Here is a 17,458-nt window from a genome sequence, read left to right as displayed (position 1 = left end):
ACTAATTATTGTCTCTTTTCGGAAGGAAATCCCATCATAACACATATATGCCAAGCCAACATTATGTTAATTTTTTTTTAATTGACAATCTCTAACATTTCGCCCTTTTGGTAAATAAATATGAGTTCAAAACAAACAAAAAAATATTTCAACTCATAAGACTAAGGTTCTTTTGGAAGCCTCTGATATAAATTAACAAAGCGTATTACGTAAATATTATAGCCAAATGTTTATTTCTAGATCTACTAAATTAACATTTTAATAAATTTGATTATGGTTGAGTGTGATAAAATGAGAGAGGATAAATTTAGACTATTCTGGTTGACTCAATAACGCCGCCTGGACCGGGCAAGGTGCTTGGATGGCCCAGCAGGTACGAGTCCACTTGACGTGCTGCTTGTCGGCCCTCAGATATTGCCCACACTACTAATGATTGTCCTCTTCGGCAATCTGTAAATTAAATGGTTTAGATTAGTATAAAATTGAATGAGAATTTGCATTTGTTAAACTTACCTCCAGCTGCAAATACTTTTGGATTTGAGGTTCCATAGGTACCATTAACTGCTTTAATATTGCCTCGTGGGTCAAGTTCGAGACCAAGTTCATTGGGAACTGTCTTTTCAGGTCCAAGGAATCCCATGGCCAGTAGAATCAAATCAGCTGGGTAAACTTTCTCGGAGCCTTTTACATTTTCCATTACCCATTGGCCGGTTGGTGACTTATTCCATTGAACTTGGACAGTGTTAACTGAGGCAATGTGACCGTCTTTACCAACAAATTCCTTTGTTGTTGTTGAATACTGACGAGGGTCGTTTCCAAATTTAACTCGCACTTCCTCATGGCCATAGTCAACTCTACAAAGACAAATATTATGTTATTAGAGAAATGTTTTAAGATAGTACAGATTTTTTATTTAATTACCTGAATACTTTAGGCCATTGTGGCCATGGATTGTCGTTTGCACGAGACTTTGGAGGTTCTGGAAGAATTTCGAATGTTGTTATACTCTTGGCACCTTGACGCAATGAAGTTGCTATGCAATCACATCCAGTGTCACCGCCACCAATAATTATAACATCTTTGCCTTCAGCTGAGATAATTTCCTTTTTACCACCAAGTTGTTTCTTTTGTTGAGCTTCCAAAAATTCCATTGCGAAATGTATGCCTTTAAGATCTCGGTTGGGTAAGGGCAAATCACGTGGCCATGTTGCACCAGTTGTTATAAGGACTGCATCGTATCTAAAAAATAGAGAAGTAAAGTAGGTTGTTTTAGTATAGCATTGATTTAGATTAAAGATAATTGATTTAGATTTAAGAAAATGGGCTTAAAGAACTTTGAATTAAAATTGATTTAAGTCCAAAAACTTTTGAGTGATCTGCTGTTATATGATAGCTCCTAGCTTTATATAACAGCTGTTCAGAGTACAACAACCACCAAGTCATATAACTATTGTAAAAGCTATGGTGCTAAACCGTTAATCAGACCATGTCTAGGCCATATAAAATGGAATTAGTTGAAGAAAAAGAGCTACTAGATTAAAGTTAGTTTCATACATTCTCGAGTTGGGCTCTAGAAATTTTGAAAGACGATTTTCAATTTCATCACATAATCGTAAAAAATAACAAATAATATCTTCTCAAAAAAGAAACTCACTGCAGTTTGCGCCAGAATGTTTTGAATACCGGACACCGTGACGTATACGTATTATTGTTTTTTTCCTAATAAAATCTTATGTCTCCACAAAATTAAATAATTCCTCAAATGGAATATTTTTAAAAATTTAAAGTTGAATAAAATTAATGATAATCTAATATATAAAAATCTAATGTCGCAGTGTTTGTTACCAAACTCCTCCAAAACGGCTGGACTGATTTTTATGAAATTTTGTACACATATCGGGTAGGTCTGAGAATCGGCCAACATCTATTTTTCATACCTCTAAATTGTAAGGGAGGTCCAGCCAAATTTTTTTATATCTTCTTGGAACGATCTTTTCGAAATGTTTTGTGTATGTCGGGAAGTCTGAGAATCGGTTATTCGACCAACATGAATTTTCATATGATAAAATGGTTAGGGTGGTCCAACTAAAAAATTTTCTATATTTTTTGGAATGATTTTAATGAAATTTTTTAGGTATATCGGGCAAGTCTAAAAATCGGCCAACATCTATTTTAATACCACTAAATAGTTAGAGTGGTCCAACCAAAAAATTTTTTAATGTATTTTGAGAACGTTTTTTATAAAATTTTGTGGGTACATCGGGTAAATCTAAGAATCGGCCAACATCTATTTCATATCAAAAATGGTTAGCGTGGTCCACTCCAATTTTTTTTAACGATTTTTTCAAGTCTTGGCTTTATATTGTTTTCAAGGGGTTCAAAAAAGTTAGTTTCCAACTCATACGAGTAGCCTGAATTAGTAATATTTTATATTCTCAATACAGAAACTTTAAGCCTACAAACATCAATCTTGATAATGCGATCAAAAGAACTCAAAAAACACATTTTTTTATTTATGAAGACCTGGGGTCAAATTACGGCATACGATAACGATCATACGTTAACGTTTTGAATATTGCTGTCTCTTATTTTTCAGTACAAAAAGATAGAGACATATAGCGTCAATACGTTAACGTGTGAACGAAATCGTATGCCTTAATTCGGCCCCTGTATTTGATGTTGTGACCCGATTTTTTTTTTTAGAAAAGATTGGAACACTCTAAAATTGGAATTAAATAGCAGAAGAGGCGTAACGAAGTCCGCCAGGTCAGCTAGTAATAAATAAAATTTAAAACTTACTCATTTAGCAAAAGTTCAGCTTTAATATCTTTTCCAACATGAACTCCTGTCTTAAACTCAATACCTTCAGCTGCCATCAGATCTACTCGCCGTTTAACAACATCTTTGGACAATTTCATTGTTGGAATACCATACTGTAGAAGACCTCCGACTCTGTCGTTTCTTTCGAATACAGTAACCAAATGACCAGCTCTATTCAATTGCTGTGCTGCCGCCAAACCAGATGGACCAGATCCAATAATAGCAACTCGCTTTCCAAATCGTTTTGATGGAATTTCTGGCTTAATCCAACCATTTTCAAATGCATGATCAATAATTGAACATTCAATATTCTTAATCGTAACTGCTGGCTCGGAGATTCCTAAAACACATGCTCCTTCACATGGAGCTGGACAAACTCTACCGGTAAACTCTGGGAAATTATTGGTTTGCAATAATTGCCTGAGAGCTTCTTTCCATTCGCCATGGAAAATCAAATCATTCCATTTGGGAATAATATTTCCCAGCGGACAACCATGACTATTCGATTGACAAAATGGTACACCACATTCCATACAACGAGCGGCTTGAACTTTCAAATTCTTTCGCACATGTGGGAAATTGTACACTTCATTCCAATCTTTTTGTCTTTCTGTAGCATCACGATAAATGCCGGTTTCACGTTTATATTTAATAAAGCCTCTAGTTTTGTCTAGAATTCGATCAGCTCGCTTTTGTTCCAATGCAATATCTTGTATAGCTTCTTCAATATCCTTGACTGATGGTTCATGTTTGCCATTGGTTCCATTTTCGATAGCCTTGACTTCTTTGTTGACTTTTTCAGCTAATTTTTCTTCTTCAATGTCTTTGAGAGCCTTTTGGTATTCGTATGGGAATACCTTGACAAATTTACTTTGATATTCAGCCCAGTTAGCAAGAATTTCTCCAGCAACTAAGGAACCAGTTTTATCAATAAATTCTTGCAGCAGTTGTTTGACTAATGACACATCCTTTTCCAGTTCCAATGAAAGAAGTTCAACGGATTCGGCATTAACCTTTGGTTTAAATGATCCATCAATGTCATAGACATAAGCTATGCCACCGGACATACCAGCGGCAAAGTTTCGACCAGTTAGACCAAGAATTAATACTGTTCCTCCAGTCATGTACTCACATCCGTGATCACCAACACCCTAAGATAGAAAAGATAATAAGTGTTTGCTTTTTATTTGAAAATGCATTTCTGTTATACCTCAACAACTGCTGTAACACCAGAATTACGCACACAAAAACGTTCAGCTGCAATTCCTCGGAAGAATGCTTTACCATCGGTAGCACCGTACAAACAGACATTACCAACGATTACATTCAAGTGTGATTCAAATGGAACTGATGCTGGTGGTTTGATGACGATTGTACCTCCGCACAAACCTTTGCCAACGTAATCATTAGAGTCTCCGGTGAGAGTTACATTCACACCCTTTGCTAGGAACGCACAGAAACTCTGTCCCGCAGAGCCTTCTAACATGATATTAATGCTTCGTCCTTCTGGAAGTCCTGCTTCTCCATATTTGCTACAGAAAAACATAGAGTTATTAGAACAAAGTGGTAGGGTGGTTTACAAAATTATAATTACCAAGCGATGTGATAACTCAAAGTCGATGCAAAAGCTCGTTCTTCATTGTGAATGGTTGAAACAAATTCAACTGTGCTTTCGCTTCCATTCAACACGCCTTGTGCCTTTTCGATTACTTTGTTGTCTAATCGATTTTCCAAACCGAAATCTTGGGCAACTGATCCTCCAACAATATTGACACCTGGTCTAAGTTTAGTTGCATCTTGTAATAAAGTTGACAAATCTAACATTGAAGCTTTGAGTGCCAATTTATCGCTAACTTTAAGTAAGTCTGTGCGACCAATAAGATCTTGGAATTTACGGATGCCAAGGTTAGCCATAATTCGACGAATCTAAAAGACCGAACACGATTATTGATTAAAATTTTTAATATCTTATGTTAAGAGTAATATGGCGGGAAGTTTTGTTTTTAACAAATTCAACAATTTATTAAGTGAAGTACAAGTGTAAAAAGGTGTCTAAACAAATGAAAACTTTGGTTTAAATAGACGCAATTAAGACGCCTTCCGACTGTATATGCCTCTATAGAACTTTTAAGTTTTCTAGGTCAGCAATAGAAACAAATTTGCATAAAATTTTTCCAATGCAAAAAATGTTGCGTATACACCAGAGTGACCAGTTAAATATAAAGTTAGTAAAGCATTGACTTAAAATTAGCTATCGTTCAACATTGCTTTATTGGACGTTTTTTAAACTTAAAGGGTATATAATAACATATATGATGAAATTTGACCATTTGGGAAGGTAACAAAATCAATATCCAGCGAATGGATATTGATACTTCATATTATTTTAGAAAAAAAATCCTATAATTACTATGCACTAAATGCACTTCAAAAAGTTAACTTTTTTTTCATTGATAACGATTCTTTTCAGCGCTAAATGTTAGATAAGTCTAAAAAATAAGAAAAACACGAAAAACTTTCCCTTAAAAGATGTATGGCAAATGAGTCATTGAACATTTTTCAAGGCAAGCTTCAATGATTTCTGTACTTCAAAAAACTAATTTTTTTTCCTTTAAAAGCCTTGTATACCGCTCATGCCAAAGTAAAAATTTCATACAAGAATTAAAGCAATGAAAATGGAAAAGAATATTTGACTCTATTCGCGCTTTTTGTTCTTTCTTGAAGGATGCGATGGCTTTATGCATTTTGTGTTTTTTTTTGCTTTGCTTGCTACCAAAACCGACAGCTTAACTGAAGACATCAAAATTATTGAAAGATTTAAGTTTTTGACATACCACAAGTCTGTTCTACACGCTGTTGTGTAAAAAACTGCTCGTAGAAAACAACAAGTATTTCTGTGAAAAAGTGAACAAAATCATACGCACATTATAAGTCAATTTTCATTCGGTGATTTTTCCAATGACGATTTTTCTTTCTTTGTTGTTGTAATCCTGTGAGAAGAAGTGATATGAAATCTCATACGGGATTATAACAAAAAAAAAATCATCACTGGAAAGGTCGTCAGTTTATTTTTTGTATTCAATTTGTCTAATAGCATTTTCGTTTGGTCGCCCGGGACTCTCCAGAATTCCTTAGAATTCTGAAACTGTATTTCTGAGTATTGAGATTTTTTCTATTCCAAACTTTAAAATATATTGAAATAAATTAAAGAAAACAAAAAAAAAACGATAACTTGTTATGGAATAAACAAATTAAACAAAATAAAACTCTCATCAGGCGTTTGCATTATTTGGCGTTTCACATATACAAAGAAACCCAAACTTCAGAATCAAAAAGAAGTATCCAAGTTTGTTCGTTTCGAATTTCGGATCGGACAGTCCCGGACCGTTCTAAGAATTACCAAACGAAAACGCTATAAGACATTTTGTTTGTAGTTAACTTAAATCGGCATTTTTGATTTCTTGCATTGCTGATCTCTGTTCTTCTCCTCAATGGTTTTTATACTTGAATAGATCCATAAAATTAATTATTATTGAAGGATTTATTTGTTTATAAAAGTATCGTCTTCATAATTCTTCTTTCGTATGTATTTAATTAATTAATAGACTACATAGATATTCATAATCAAGTAATCGCATATCAAAGCTAACCGTTAAATCAATATACAAAATAAAGTATAAGAACAATACTTTTATCGTATCTTAAAACGATAGTTGGAGTTAGCTAGGTATTCAAATTAAAAAAAAAACTGACTATGCAATACGGTAAAAGAGACAACAGTCCCTGATCCTCTGGATGAATCTTAGGATCCACTCGAATTGCTTATGGTATCATATTTCATTCCATTGATTTACCCCTTTTCGGAAGTCACTTGTGCTCTTTATCGATTGGAGCAAAGTGTAATGTTGCCTGAGTGAGACGTGGATGATACTTTGCTCCCCATTCTTCGATACGATAGAATATTTTAGATAAATATGCATGATTTTCTATATTAGGAACCTTTATTTCGTCCCGTTTCTGAGTGAACCACGTTTCTACACATCAAATTTTGTTCAGTTCTTAAACAAAATTATACATTTTTCTTGAAATTTAAAATATGAATTGAACAAACGGAAATCAAGTTATGTTTAAGATATACAGCCCTATTCTGCTATTCGATTCACATGAATTCTTCGATACGATAGAATATTTTAGATAAATATGCATGATTTTCTATATTAGGAACCTTTATTTCGTCCCGTTTCTGCGTGAACCACGTATCTACACATCAAATTTTGTTCAGTTCTTAAACAAAATTATACATTTTTCTTGAAATTTAAAATATGAATTGAACAAACGGAAATCAAGTTATGTTTAAGATATACAGCCCTATTCTGCTATTCGATTCACATGAATCGATAGATTTCATTCCTTAATCATGTCAAACAGGCTTTGAAAAATCTCAACTTTTCGAATGCAAAGCGATGTGTCCCGCTATCTTATAATAGTAATTCAAAAATAAACTTACATCTTCAGCTAACATGAAGAAGAAATTGATTACATGCTCTGGTTTTCCTGTGAATTTCTTTCTCAATTCGGGATCTTGAGTGGCAATTCCAACAGGACAAGTGTTCAAATGGCATTTTCTCATCATGGTACAACCTGCAACACAAAAAATGAAAACAAATTTGTAAAGATTCCTTTCAAACTTTCTATTAAGTATAAACTTACCCATAACAATCAATGGAGCAGTACTAAAACCAAATTCATCAGCTCCCAATAATGCAGCAACAACAACATCAAATCCAGTTCTCAATTGTCCATCAGCTTGAACAACAACTCTAAAGGGTTAAATAATAAATTTTAAACATAAACGCATTCTGTTTTGACAAATTGATGTACAAACATAAATTACTAATGAAACACCGCGACGGAAGCGGAACACATACATACGGATAGACGAGCTACAGAACAAAAAACGAGCTACGATCAATCGACCTACAGTCTTCTGGTATATTTTTCAACCGCATGTGACTCCATTAGTCTAGTCTCAACTCAAAGCACTGTGGTCTCTCGATATCGTTGTACCCCATCTTCGTTTAACTCTGACTATATAGCTCTGAAGGAAGATGATTATAGTATATATGGATCGACACAAAGTTTTGTATGTTTTTTTTTTGTTTTTGGTTTGTTTGTGTAAGGAGTAAACAATGCTTAATGCGAATATAACGAAGGGAAAAACATTTAAATCACATCTCACCGAAAGATTGTGATTTGAATTGAATTTCAAAGCCAACAACAACAAGAATAAGAGTGATCTGCGCTTATAAATTGCGTCCATTCGAAGACGATACGAGTATATCCACAATCTGGATAGCCAGGTTTCAATGTTTGTGTTATGATTAATGAATTCTTCAAAATAATTTACCTTGATCGTAGATTATTTAAAACAAGAACTTGATGTGTTTCAGCAATACCCAATTCCCATGGTAGGCCAGCATTTTTGATTCCAGTCCATGAACTGGCACCAGTTCCACCATCATGACCAGAAATAACAACATGTTCAGCTTTTCCCTGGAAAAATCAAAAAACAATTGAAATCATTAACTAAATTTAAAAAAATCAAAAACTAACCTTGGCAACCCCAGCGGCTACAACACCCACTCCAACTTCAGATACAAGCTTAACGCTTATTCTGGCCTTGGGATTTGAGCATTTAAGATCGTAAATAAGCTCTGCCAAGTCTTCAATGGAATAAATATCGTGATGAGGTGGTGGAGAAATGAGTCCAACTCCGGGTACTGAGTGACGAGTGTAAGCAATGTCTTTGGTGACCTTGTAGCCTGGCAACTCGCCTCCCTCACCGGGCTTGGCTCCTTGGGCCATTTTGATTTGCAAATCATCGGCGTTTGCCAAGTATGAAGCTGTTACTCCAAAACGACCAGAAGCAACTTGTTTAATAGCTGACCGTCTGTTGTAGTCGGGATCTTGATCTAGAATTTTAGTTAAGATTAGATGGTTTTCCTTATAAAGTGTTTGATAAACTTACTTAGATAACGATCTGCGTCTTCACCACCTTCACCAGTGTTACTCTTTCCTCCAATTTTATTCATTGTAACGGCAAGGGTTTGATGAGCCTCCAAAGAAATACTACCAAAACTCATGGCACCAGTAGCGAACCTTTTTTAAACAGAAAAAAACCATGAACAATCTGAAAACTCGTTAGTTTGAATTTATTGTATACCTTTTAACAATCTCACTGGCTGGTTCCACCTCGGATATATCAATACTCTGCTTGTCTGTGACAAATTCAAGCTGTCCACGGAGTGTGCATTTCTTGACACTTTTCAAAGTTGACTCCCTGAAAGCCTCAAATGCACTCTGATTCTTGCTAACAGCAGCTTCTTGTAGGCTAGCAATTGATGCAGGTTCATTGATGTGGCTCTCGCCACCATGTCGCCAATGGTAATTACCAGGATTACGGAGAATACGAGTGTCTGGCGAAACTTTGCAGTAAGTCATTTGGAAACGATCTAGACCTTCGGTTGCCATAATTTCCAAAGTAACTCCGCCAATGCGACTGTGAGTTCCACGGAAGCAGCGATCAATCAAATCTTTGCCCAATCCAACAGCCTCGAATATCTGAGCACTTTTGTACGATTGCAATGTACTAATGCCCATTTTGGCCATAACTTTAGCAATACCAGTGTCAATAGCTTGAGCATAGGCTGCATAAATTTGCTTATCAGACACATCGGGACTTATAACACCGTCATTACGGAGTGAGAGTGCCAACTCAAATGCTAGATAAGGACATATGGCATCAGCACCATAGCCCAAAAGCACGCAAATATGATGAACTTCTCTAGCTTCTGCAGTCTCGACAATAATACCAACTTTCATTCGGTGTAAAGTTTCAATTAGATGATGATGCAAAGCACCTAAAGCAAGTAGAGCGGAAACAGGAGCCCGTCCTCCACCAGCATTTCTATCAGAAACAACTAATAGCTGATATCCTTTTTCAGCAGCAATTCGGCCTTCACGGCAAATGCGATCAATACAATTAATGTATCCTTCTACGCCCTCTTCAAATGGGAATGTAATATCCAAAACTTTGGTTTTCCAACCGCGATGAGTGTTTCTCTTGAGCAAGTCGGTATCTGGAATGCTTAAGATTGGGTTTGGTAGCCAAATGCGATGAACCTGTTTTGCTGAGGGTTTCAATAGATTGCCTTCGGGGCCAACTGGACATTGCATTGACATAACGACTTTCTCACGGAATGGATCGATTGGGGGATTTGTAACTTGGGCAAAAAGTTGTTTGAAATATTCATAAGGAAGTGGCTGGAATTCAGAAAGACAAGCTAATGGGGCGTCGTTTCCCATGGAGCCAAGAGCCTCTTTTCTGTAAAAGGAAAAACATACAATATTGAAAAAAATTAAAGGTGAGAAATAAGTTTTTTTGAACTTACTTGGTGTTGAACATAGGGACAAGCAGCATGTTAACAGTTTCGGTGGTGTAACCAAACAAAGCCAAACGTGGATCAAATATTCCTTTTTGAGATTGATCATATCCGTTACCGTTAGTGTGGCCGTTGGATGGAGATGACAACTTGTCAGCGTTTCGAATCTCATCCATTGTGATCTAGGGAAAAACAAATCATTATTATAAAATTGAAAATGAATCAGAAATCTACAATAGTCATTTAAGGGTAATGCTCGTCAATACATTCCAGTAAACAAAGTTTCAAATGCGTTTTTTTTATTCTAATTTTTCGAAAACGATATTTTTTGTCTAAGGACAATAATATTGTTTTTTAAAGCTAACGAGAATTTAATCGATTTAATCGAGTTACTGGTACTAAACTTAATTATTATTACAAGAACTGATATGAAAATTACGAAAACGTTTGAGTCAACAAAGAGCAAGACAAATCTTAACTTCGAATCTTTATACATCTTTAATTTAATCAAATAATAAAGAAATTTAAGAAAGGATGTGAAGTTCTTTGAAAATTCAAGCCTTTGGAAGGTAAAGCTGCCAGGCGGCTTTTGTTTTTGGGAAACCGAAAATGACTCGTCAAACTCGCAATAGCTCTTAACTAATGACTCGTATCGAAAAAGTTTTTATAGAACTTCATGTAAGGAATAGTTTCGTCTGTTGAATGAGCTAATTTTTTTCGACAACCATACGAGTAAAAAGATACTAATTTACTGTTTGAACTCAAGACAAATTGATAAAAATAATAAATATTTTTAAAAATAAAGTTATTAGAAAAAACATGTTGATGGTTTTTTTTCTACAATATCAAATAACTTTAGTATGCAAAGAAAATTGCTTTAGAATTAAACTTCAGGTGCTTATTTCGAATTCCAAGTCGAAGATTCTCTGGCACGTCATGGTTTTGAGACATTTCAATATAAACGAAAACTTTTAACATGGAATTACATCACGACAACATATTTTTTGAAAAACGGTATTCCCAATGTGAAATAGCATTATTTAAGCTCCTGAAGCTATTTTTTTATTCAAGATTAATTTTGTTCTAAAAAATATTCGAAATAGAAATTTATGATATTTCAATATTTTAGTGCCTAACATAAATGTGCCTATGATTATGAAAGTGGACTAAGTCACTTTTTGCATTGTTTGAAGAAAAACTTACATAATAATTTTCTTATAACGATTTAATTATATTTCTTTTATGAAATCACTAGAGGAGCAATAAAGAAGTCTATTTGCTGCAATTTCGCTTTCAAATAAACTTTACCCCTTAAATAATAATTATTTTTAGGCTAGATTTGATGCCATTTTTAGGAGTGACTTAGTCCACTTTCATAATTAAGGGCACAAATAACTAACATAAATATGTTATCAAATAATATAAATTTAATATTCGGACTTTATGATTCATTATTTCCAACGTTTCTCCGGCTTTTTTTCCGGCTTCTTCAAGAGTTTAATGTATTAATTTCTTAAAAACAAAATACAAATTATTTATTTTAGTAGTGTTAAAATTAATATTGTTTGGAGCAACTTAAAATGTACCGAAACTAAGTGCAAGTGAATTGTATGTTTAATACACTATAGTAACGTAACGAGTAACTTTAAGTTCCAAGTTATAAAACAAAAACTGACTGAGGTTTAATTTAAATAATGGCATATATCTAAAATGGTTGGGACCTGTTGAATATTTTTGTGAAGGCTTTCCACCAATTTGACTGGGCTATATTGAAAAAAAAAAAAAAATAGGAACTTTATTTTTTTTTATCTTCACTGTAACGAGATCTTTAACATTGAAAAGTTGTATATATTTTGGATAAATCATGATATAGTTCAAAGGGTACAATAATAACCTTAACTTTTTCAACAGATTTTTACTTATTTTTATAGCATTTCGCGACCCAAAACAAAAATTTTACTGTAAATACAAATTCTAGGAAACTTAAACTATTTTTAACCTGTTTATAAACTTACCATCTGTTTTCCAAAAGCATTGTAAAGCAATAAATATAATAATTTTTTGTTTAAAAAACTTATATACACACAAAATTATATTTATTTTGTAATCTAAATAAAAGTACATATTTTTTACCTTTTCCTGCAGCCATTCAGAGTGAGGTCTGGATTTAGCAATTTTCGTCTTCAGCTCAACATCCTGAATGAAAGTCTTCTCCTGAGTATCAACCAACAACATACGACCTGGCTTCAAGCGACTCTTCAATGTAACTTGTGATGGATCAATATCATAGACACCAACTTCTGATGCCATAACAAGAACATTTTCTTTGGTAATGTAAAATCTTGATGGACGCAATCCATTTCTATCCAATACGGCTCCAATGTACCGACCATCGGTAAATGAAATCAATGCTGGACCATCCCAAGGTTCCATAACACAAGCAGCCCATTGATAGAAATCACGTTTCTCCTGAGGCATAGTTTTGTCATTTTGCCAAGCTTCTGGAACCATGGTCATAACAGCCTCTGGCAATGAACGCTCTCCGGCCATTGTTAAGAATTCCAAAACACAATCAAAAGATCCCGAATCAGAAAGATTTGGCTCAACAACGGGGAAGAGCTTTTTGATGTCATCCCCGAACATTTGGCTCTCCATTACACCTTCACGGGCTTTCATCAGATTCACATTGCCCCGCAAAGTGTTAATCTCTCCATTATGGGCCAGCACACGCAGTGGATGTGCTCGCTCCCACGATGGAAACGTATTGGTACTGAATCGAGTATGAACCAATGCCAAATATGTTTCAAATTCGGGATTCTTAAGATCAGTATAATAATCCCATAATTGATCCGAAGTGAACAATCCCTTGTACACAATGGTCCTAGTAGACAGAGAACAAATATAGAATCGACGACCAGGCTTGGCCAGGAGGTGACTGGCTTGCTTCCGCAAGAAAAACACCTGGCGAGCAAGTCTTTCCTCATCCAAATCTGTACAGGTAACAAATACCTGACGAGAAACCGGCTCACTATTACGTGCAACAACCCCAATAGCCCCTTGATTGGTGGGAACTGTTCGCCATGCCAACATCTTAAGTCCAAGTCCCTCGGCAAGTTCATTGAACTCTTTTTCGGCATCAGCTTGTGTCTTTTCATCCAAATAAAATATTCCAGTAGCATACTTTCCAAATGGAGGCAAGGTTACCCCCTGCGATTCTCTAGAATTAGAAAAAAAAAACGAGAGAGAAAAAAAATGTTAATTGGTTTGACCACAGCAATATGATATAGACCTTAGCTAGTCAATAAAAATAAAACTTGATTAACATTCAATTCATTAAAGAAAATATGCGCAATATGCTAAACCCAGATAAAGAGAAGTGTTTGGTGATAAGTGTCGGAAACTACGCCAGCAAAATAGCGTGTTGATAAAAATGAAGCTATCCGTACGGGATAATTTTATTTGGTTGATAGAGTGTGTACGTAGCGTACAATGAGTTTATTAATGACCTACATGGCACAATCACGACACAATCATGGAATGACGCTCTTCATATTAAGTCAATCAAAGTCTAGCACATAAACAAGGCCGTAGACGAAAGAATGTGCCGGGAAGGGGGTATAAAATTGCAGCTCTTGCGTAGCAAATTAAGGGCAATGCAAATGTGAGAATTAATGATCATCACAAGAGTGCAGAATGCAAAGATGATATGTAGTGTGATGTAGTGTGATTTTCTGAGAGAAGGGGAGCACATTTAAAAAAGGGTTTGTACTAAAATTGACGTCACAGTAGAATAACTACTTTGTGATGCAAAAAGTGACACAGTGAATACAGAACATTAGGTTTGTTTTGACTTTTGAGTATCAATTTTCGTTTCTTAGTACAACCATCTTCCAACATCAAAACACGTCTTAATCCACTTTTCACCCCCACCATGCTACGACCTTGCATAAGAATATGGTAAAGCTTTTTTTAATAGCTTTGCTCAGCCACTTGGATCTTGCTGAGACAGAAAAAAAATGAATCACGATCTGGATTAATTTTGCGTTCCTTGAACTTGGCATTGGTGGCTCGCTTATAGATAACTGGTAAAGCAGAAAAAATAGAAGTAGCACATTTCAGATTAAAAATGACATGTTGAGTATTTTTTTTACTCAGATAAAAAGTGGAAAAATAATTTTAATAGTAAAGAATTATAAATAATTGGCATAAATAATCATGAGGTGTAGTTTTTTTTCTATAAGTTATTTACTTTTCATTTTTAAATGTGCAAGCACTACAGGTTAAAGATATTTTTTCTAAAGTAATAATAATAATTAAAGTAGGTAGAAATTAAAGATTTCACAATGTACTACAGAGAGTATTGGTTTTTTGTGCTAAGGTCTTAAACAGTAAATTAATTGGAAACTGATATGTCAATATTTAGGAACTGAAGAAGATAAATTTTGGTATATTCGTAATTAAGGTGTAACTACATTTCTGTAGACCTAAAATAAATTATTTCAAAAGTTGGAAAATTTTATGGGACTTGTGTGGACTTCAAAATATGAATTTTTTTAAAATCTGTTTTCAAACATTCTTTTGACGACATAAGAAACATTGTTTTAAAAACTGATTTTTTTTGTGCGTAAAAAAGTTTATTTTTTATGAGCAGAATTTTGGTTTTACGGAATTAAAAATTCAGAGAATTTGAAAAAAAAAATGTGAATTTGCAGAGTTTTGAAATACAAGCCAAAATCGCATGATCCATGAAGTCTTCATTAATCCGATATGCGAAGAAAAGTTATTCAAGATTAAAAGTCGTTTTTCGCGAACTATTCTTTAAGAGATATGTATTTCTATTTTTAGGTTTTAGATTTTTTCGAACTAGAAATTGTTATTCTATTTAAAAAAAAGGCATTTCCTTATTAGGAAAGCAATCATTAAGAAGCCAATTTTATTCGTTGTTATTATTAAGGAGGATATACGAATGGAAAATTGATTTTTTTTTAATTAAAGCCAGAAAATTTCCCGTAGAATCTTCCATTCGTTTTAGTCGTTTTTCGTAGCCGCTAATTTTAAGCAGAGCAGGTAACCTGAGTTTATTCATAATGAAACGCATTTTTCTCAAAACATTTTTTTTTAGTTTGCGAGCATGATAACTCAAACACTACCCGCTGGAACTTTGTTGTTTTTATAATAATTATATTAATCTTATAAGAAAGATTCAGAACAATAGTGTTCTGGGAAAGTGATACTTAATTTAAGCCCATCAATTTTTTTCGCTCCACATTTTAAAAATCAGAAACTGGTTAATTATAGACCGAGAGCCCACAGCAAATTTTGGGAGTGGAGGTTGAACCAAAATGTGAGTATGCAGTTTTATAGCCTTATGCCTTCTAATGACGAATTCGAAAGTCTGGTAGCTTTAAATCACGGCTTTATATGGAGGGTTAAACAACGCGAGTTTTCCAATTAATTTGAGTAGGCTAAGTAAGCAAAAATTCACATTCTGAATATAAGGAATGATGCTCTGTCATTTCCCCTAAGCCTCAATAACTCAATCTTGGTGATACGACAAATATAAATCAAGATATAAGCTTTTTTAACTAACCATATCAACTCAATTCTTGGAGAGTTTTGAGTTCAAAATAACAAACAAAAAATTATACGGAAAGGTCTCCAAAACAAAGCCGCTTAAAAAGCTAATATCTTGAGTTCTATTAATCGCATCGTCAAGATTGATGTCTTTAGACTTAGGGAAAATGACAGAGCATCAGTTGCTGTATAAAGAATATGAAATAGTGTGAATTTAGCCTACTTATATGAATTGGAAAACTACATTTTTCAACCCCTTGAAAACAATACAAAGCCGCGATTTAAAGCTGCCAGACTTTTGAATTCGTTATAAGAACGCATGAAGCTATAAAACTGCATACTCACATTTTGGTTATACCTCCACTCCCAAAATTTGCTGTGGGCTCTTAGACTATTAGTAGACAAGTCAAAACAAACTATAAAAATCATAACTAGATTTGCTTAAAATAAAAAACAACGTTCAATTCCCTGAGAATGAAAACAGTTGTCTCTAAAACTAATTCAGCAAATGTTTGACTTAGTTGAACCACTCTTTCAGACAATCGGATATATTCCAACTGCAGCTGTTTTAGTTCTACAGAAAGGTTTGTTTATTGTAGTTAAATCATTTTTGAAATCAACCGATAAGTCTAGTCGTATTGCAATAAAATTTTATGTTCCAATGACATTCATATTTTTATTGACTTTAATCACAAAATGACTAACTTGAGGACTGTTATAATTTCTGGAAGCTTATGACATAAATAAATAAAAATGGGATTTCCCTTGTGTCATAATAATCTCACCTTTAAGGTAGAACTATAATAGAAGACCACTTAAGTCTTAAGTGGTCGTACGAAAAAGAACACTTGGGATTTACATATATAATAGGTACGCTCATGACTATTGCGAACTTGTCCTTTTCGTGTTTTCTTTTAATTTTCATGAATTTTGTGAATGATAACACAAAAATGTGTATGTTGATTAATATGTTCTAGTGGTTATTTGTTTTTGAATTGCAAGTTTTTAAACAAGTTTATAAATTGTTATTATTTAAAACCACAATGTAATCAATTCAACAGAAGTTTAACAACTAATAACTTATGTTTAATATTCCACTTTAAAATGCAAAATGCACAACAAATTTATTCATACAATTTTCCGCTTAAAAATTCGGTACAGCATTAGATATGCATTTGACAGTACAGAATACATTTTTCTTATTGTTTTTTCTTTTATATTTCTAAGATAAACAACAAACAAATGAAAAATGAATGTTTTTGGCTTTGATAATTATTATTATTTATGCAAATTTATGATTTATATAATAATGTTTTTATTTGCTTTATACAAAAATAATACTTACAATGCTTTAACATACAACCCATGGGGAATCGAAGCCATAACGCCAGCGCCATCACCAGTGTCATTGTCACAGGCGCAGGCACCACGATGCTTCATCCGTTCTGACAAGGTCTGGGCATCACGAAGAATCTGAAAGAAAGCAAAAAAAAAAAAAAAGAAAAAGTGTTATTCATAAACAAAACAACTACATATTATGCAATAATTATAAATAAACAATGTTTTCTTTTCATTTGTAATATTGTTGGTTATTGTTTTGATAATACATAATGTTATTTGTA

General features: G+C 33.9%; 1 protein-coding gene across 1 annotated transcript in view; it reads right to left on the bottom strand.

Moving 5' to 3' along the window:
• Window positions 1-210: 210 nt before the first annotated feature.
• LOC129912694 (uncharacterized) overlaps window positions 211-17,458 on the bottom strand; it is a 49,343-nt gene continuing 32,095 nt past the window's right edge. Inside the window, exons 3-17 of the mRNA XM_055991052.1 lie at window positions 17,182-17,309; window positions 12,396-13,479; window positions 10,272-10,444; window positions 9,044-10,204; window positions 8,849-8,979; window positions 8,434-8,792; window positions 8,228-8,373; window positions 7,531-7,640; window positions 7,328-7,461; window positions 4,415-4,746; window positions 4,031-4,352; window positions 2,800-3,971; window positions 922-1,239; window positions 514-854; window positions 211-450 (exon numbers count right to left, since the gene is read on the bottom strand). Of these exons, the coding sequence (XP_055847027.1) occupies window positions 308-450; window positions 514-854; window positions 922-1,239; window positions 2,800-3,971; window positions 4,031-4,352; window positions 4,415-4,746; window positions 7,328-7,461; window positions 7,531-7,640; window positions 8,228-8,373; window positions 8,434-8,792; window positions 8,849-8,979; window positions 9,044-10,204; window positions 10,272-10,444; window positions 12,396-13,479; window positions 17,182-17,309 (6,054 nt within the window). The 3' untranslated portion in view covers window positions 211-307. The remainder of the gene's footprint in view (window positions 451-513; window positions 855-921; window positions 1,240-2,799; window positions 3,972-4,030; window positions 4,353-4,414; window positions 4,747-7,327; window positions 7,462-7,530; window positions 7,641-8,227; window positions 8,374-8,433; window positions 8,793-8,848; window positions 8,980-9,043; window positions 10,205-10,271; window positions 10,445-12,395; window positions 13,480-17,181; window positions 17,310-17,458) is intronic.

The sequence above is a fragment of the Episyrphus balteatus genome, chromosome 2 (genome assembly GCF_945859705.1).
Source record: "Episyrphus balteatus chromosome 2, idEpiBalt1.1, whole genome shotgun sequence".
Taxonomy (NCBI): domain Eukaryota; kingdom Metazoa; phylum Arthropoda; class Insecta; order Diptera; family Syrphidae; genus Episyrphus; species Episyrphus balteatus.
Note: the sequence above shows the minus strand (reverse complement) of the source record. Positions and strands in the feature narration are given on the sequence as shown.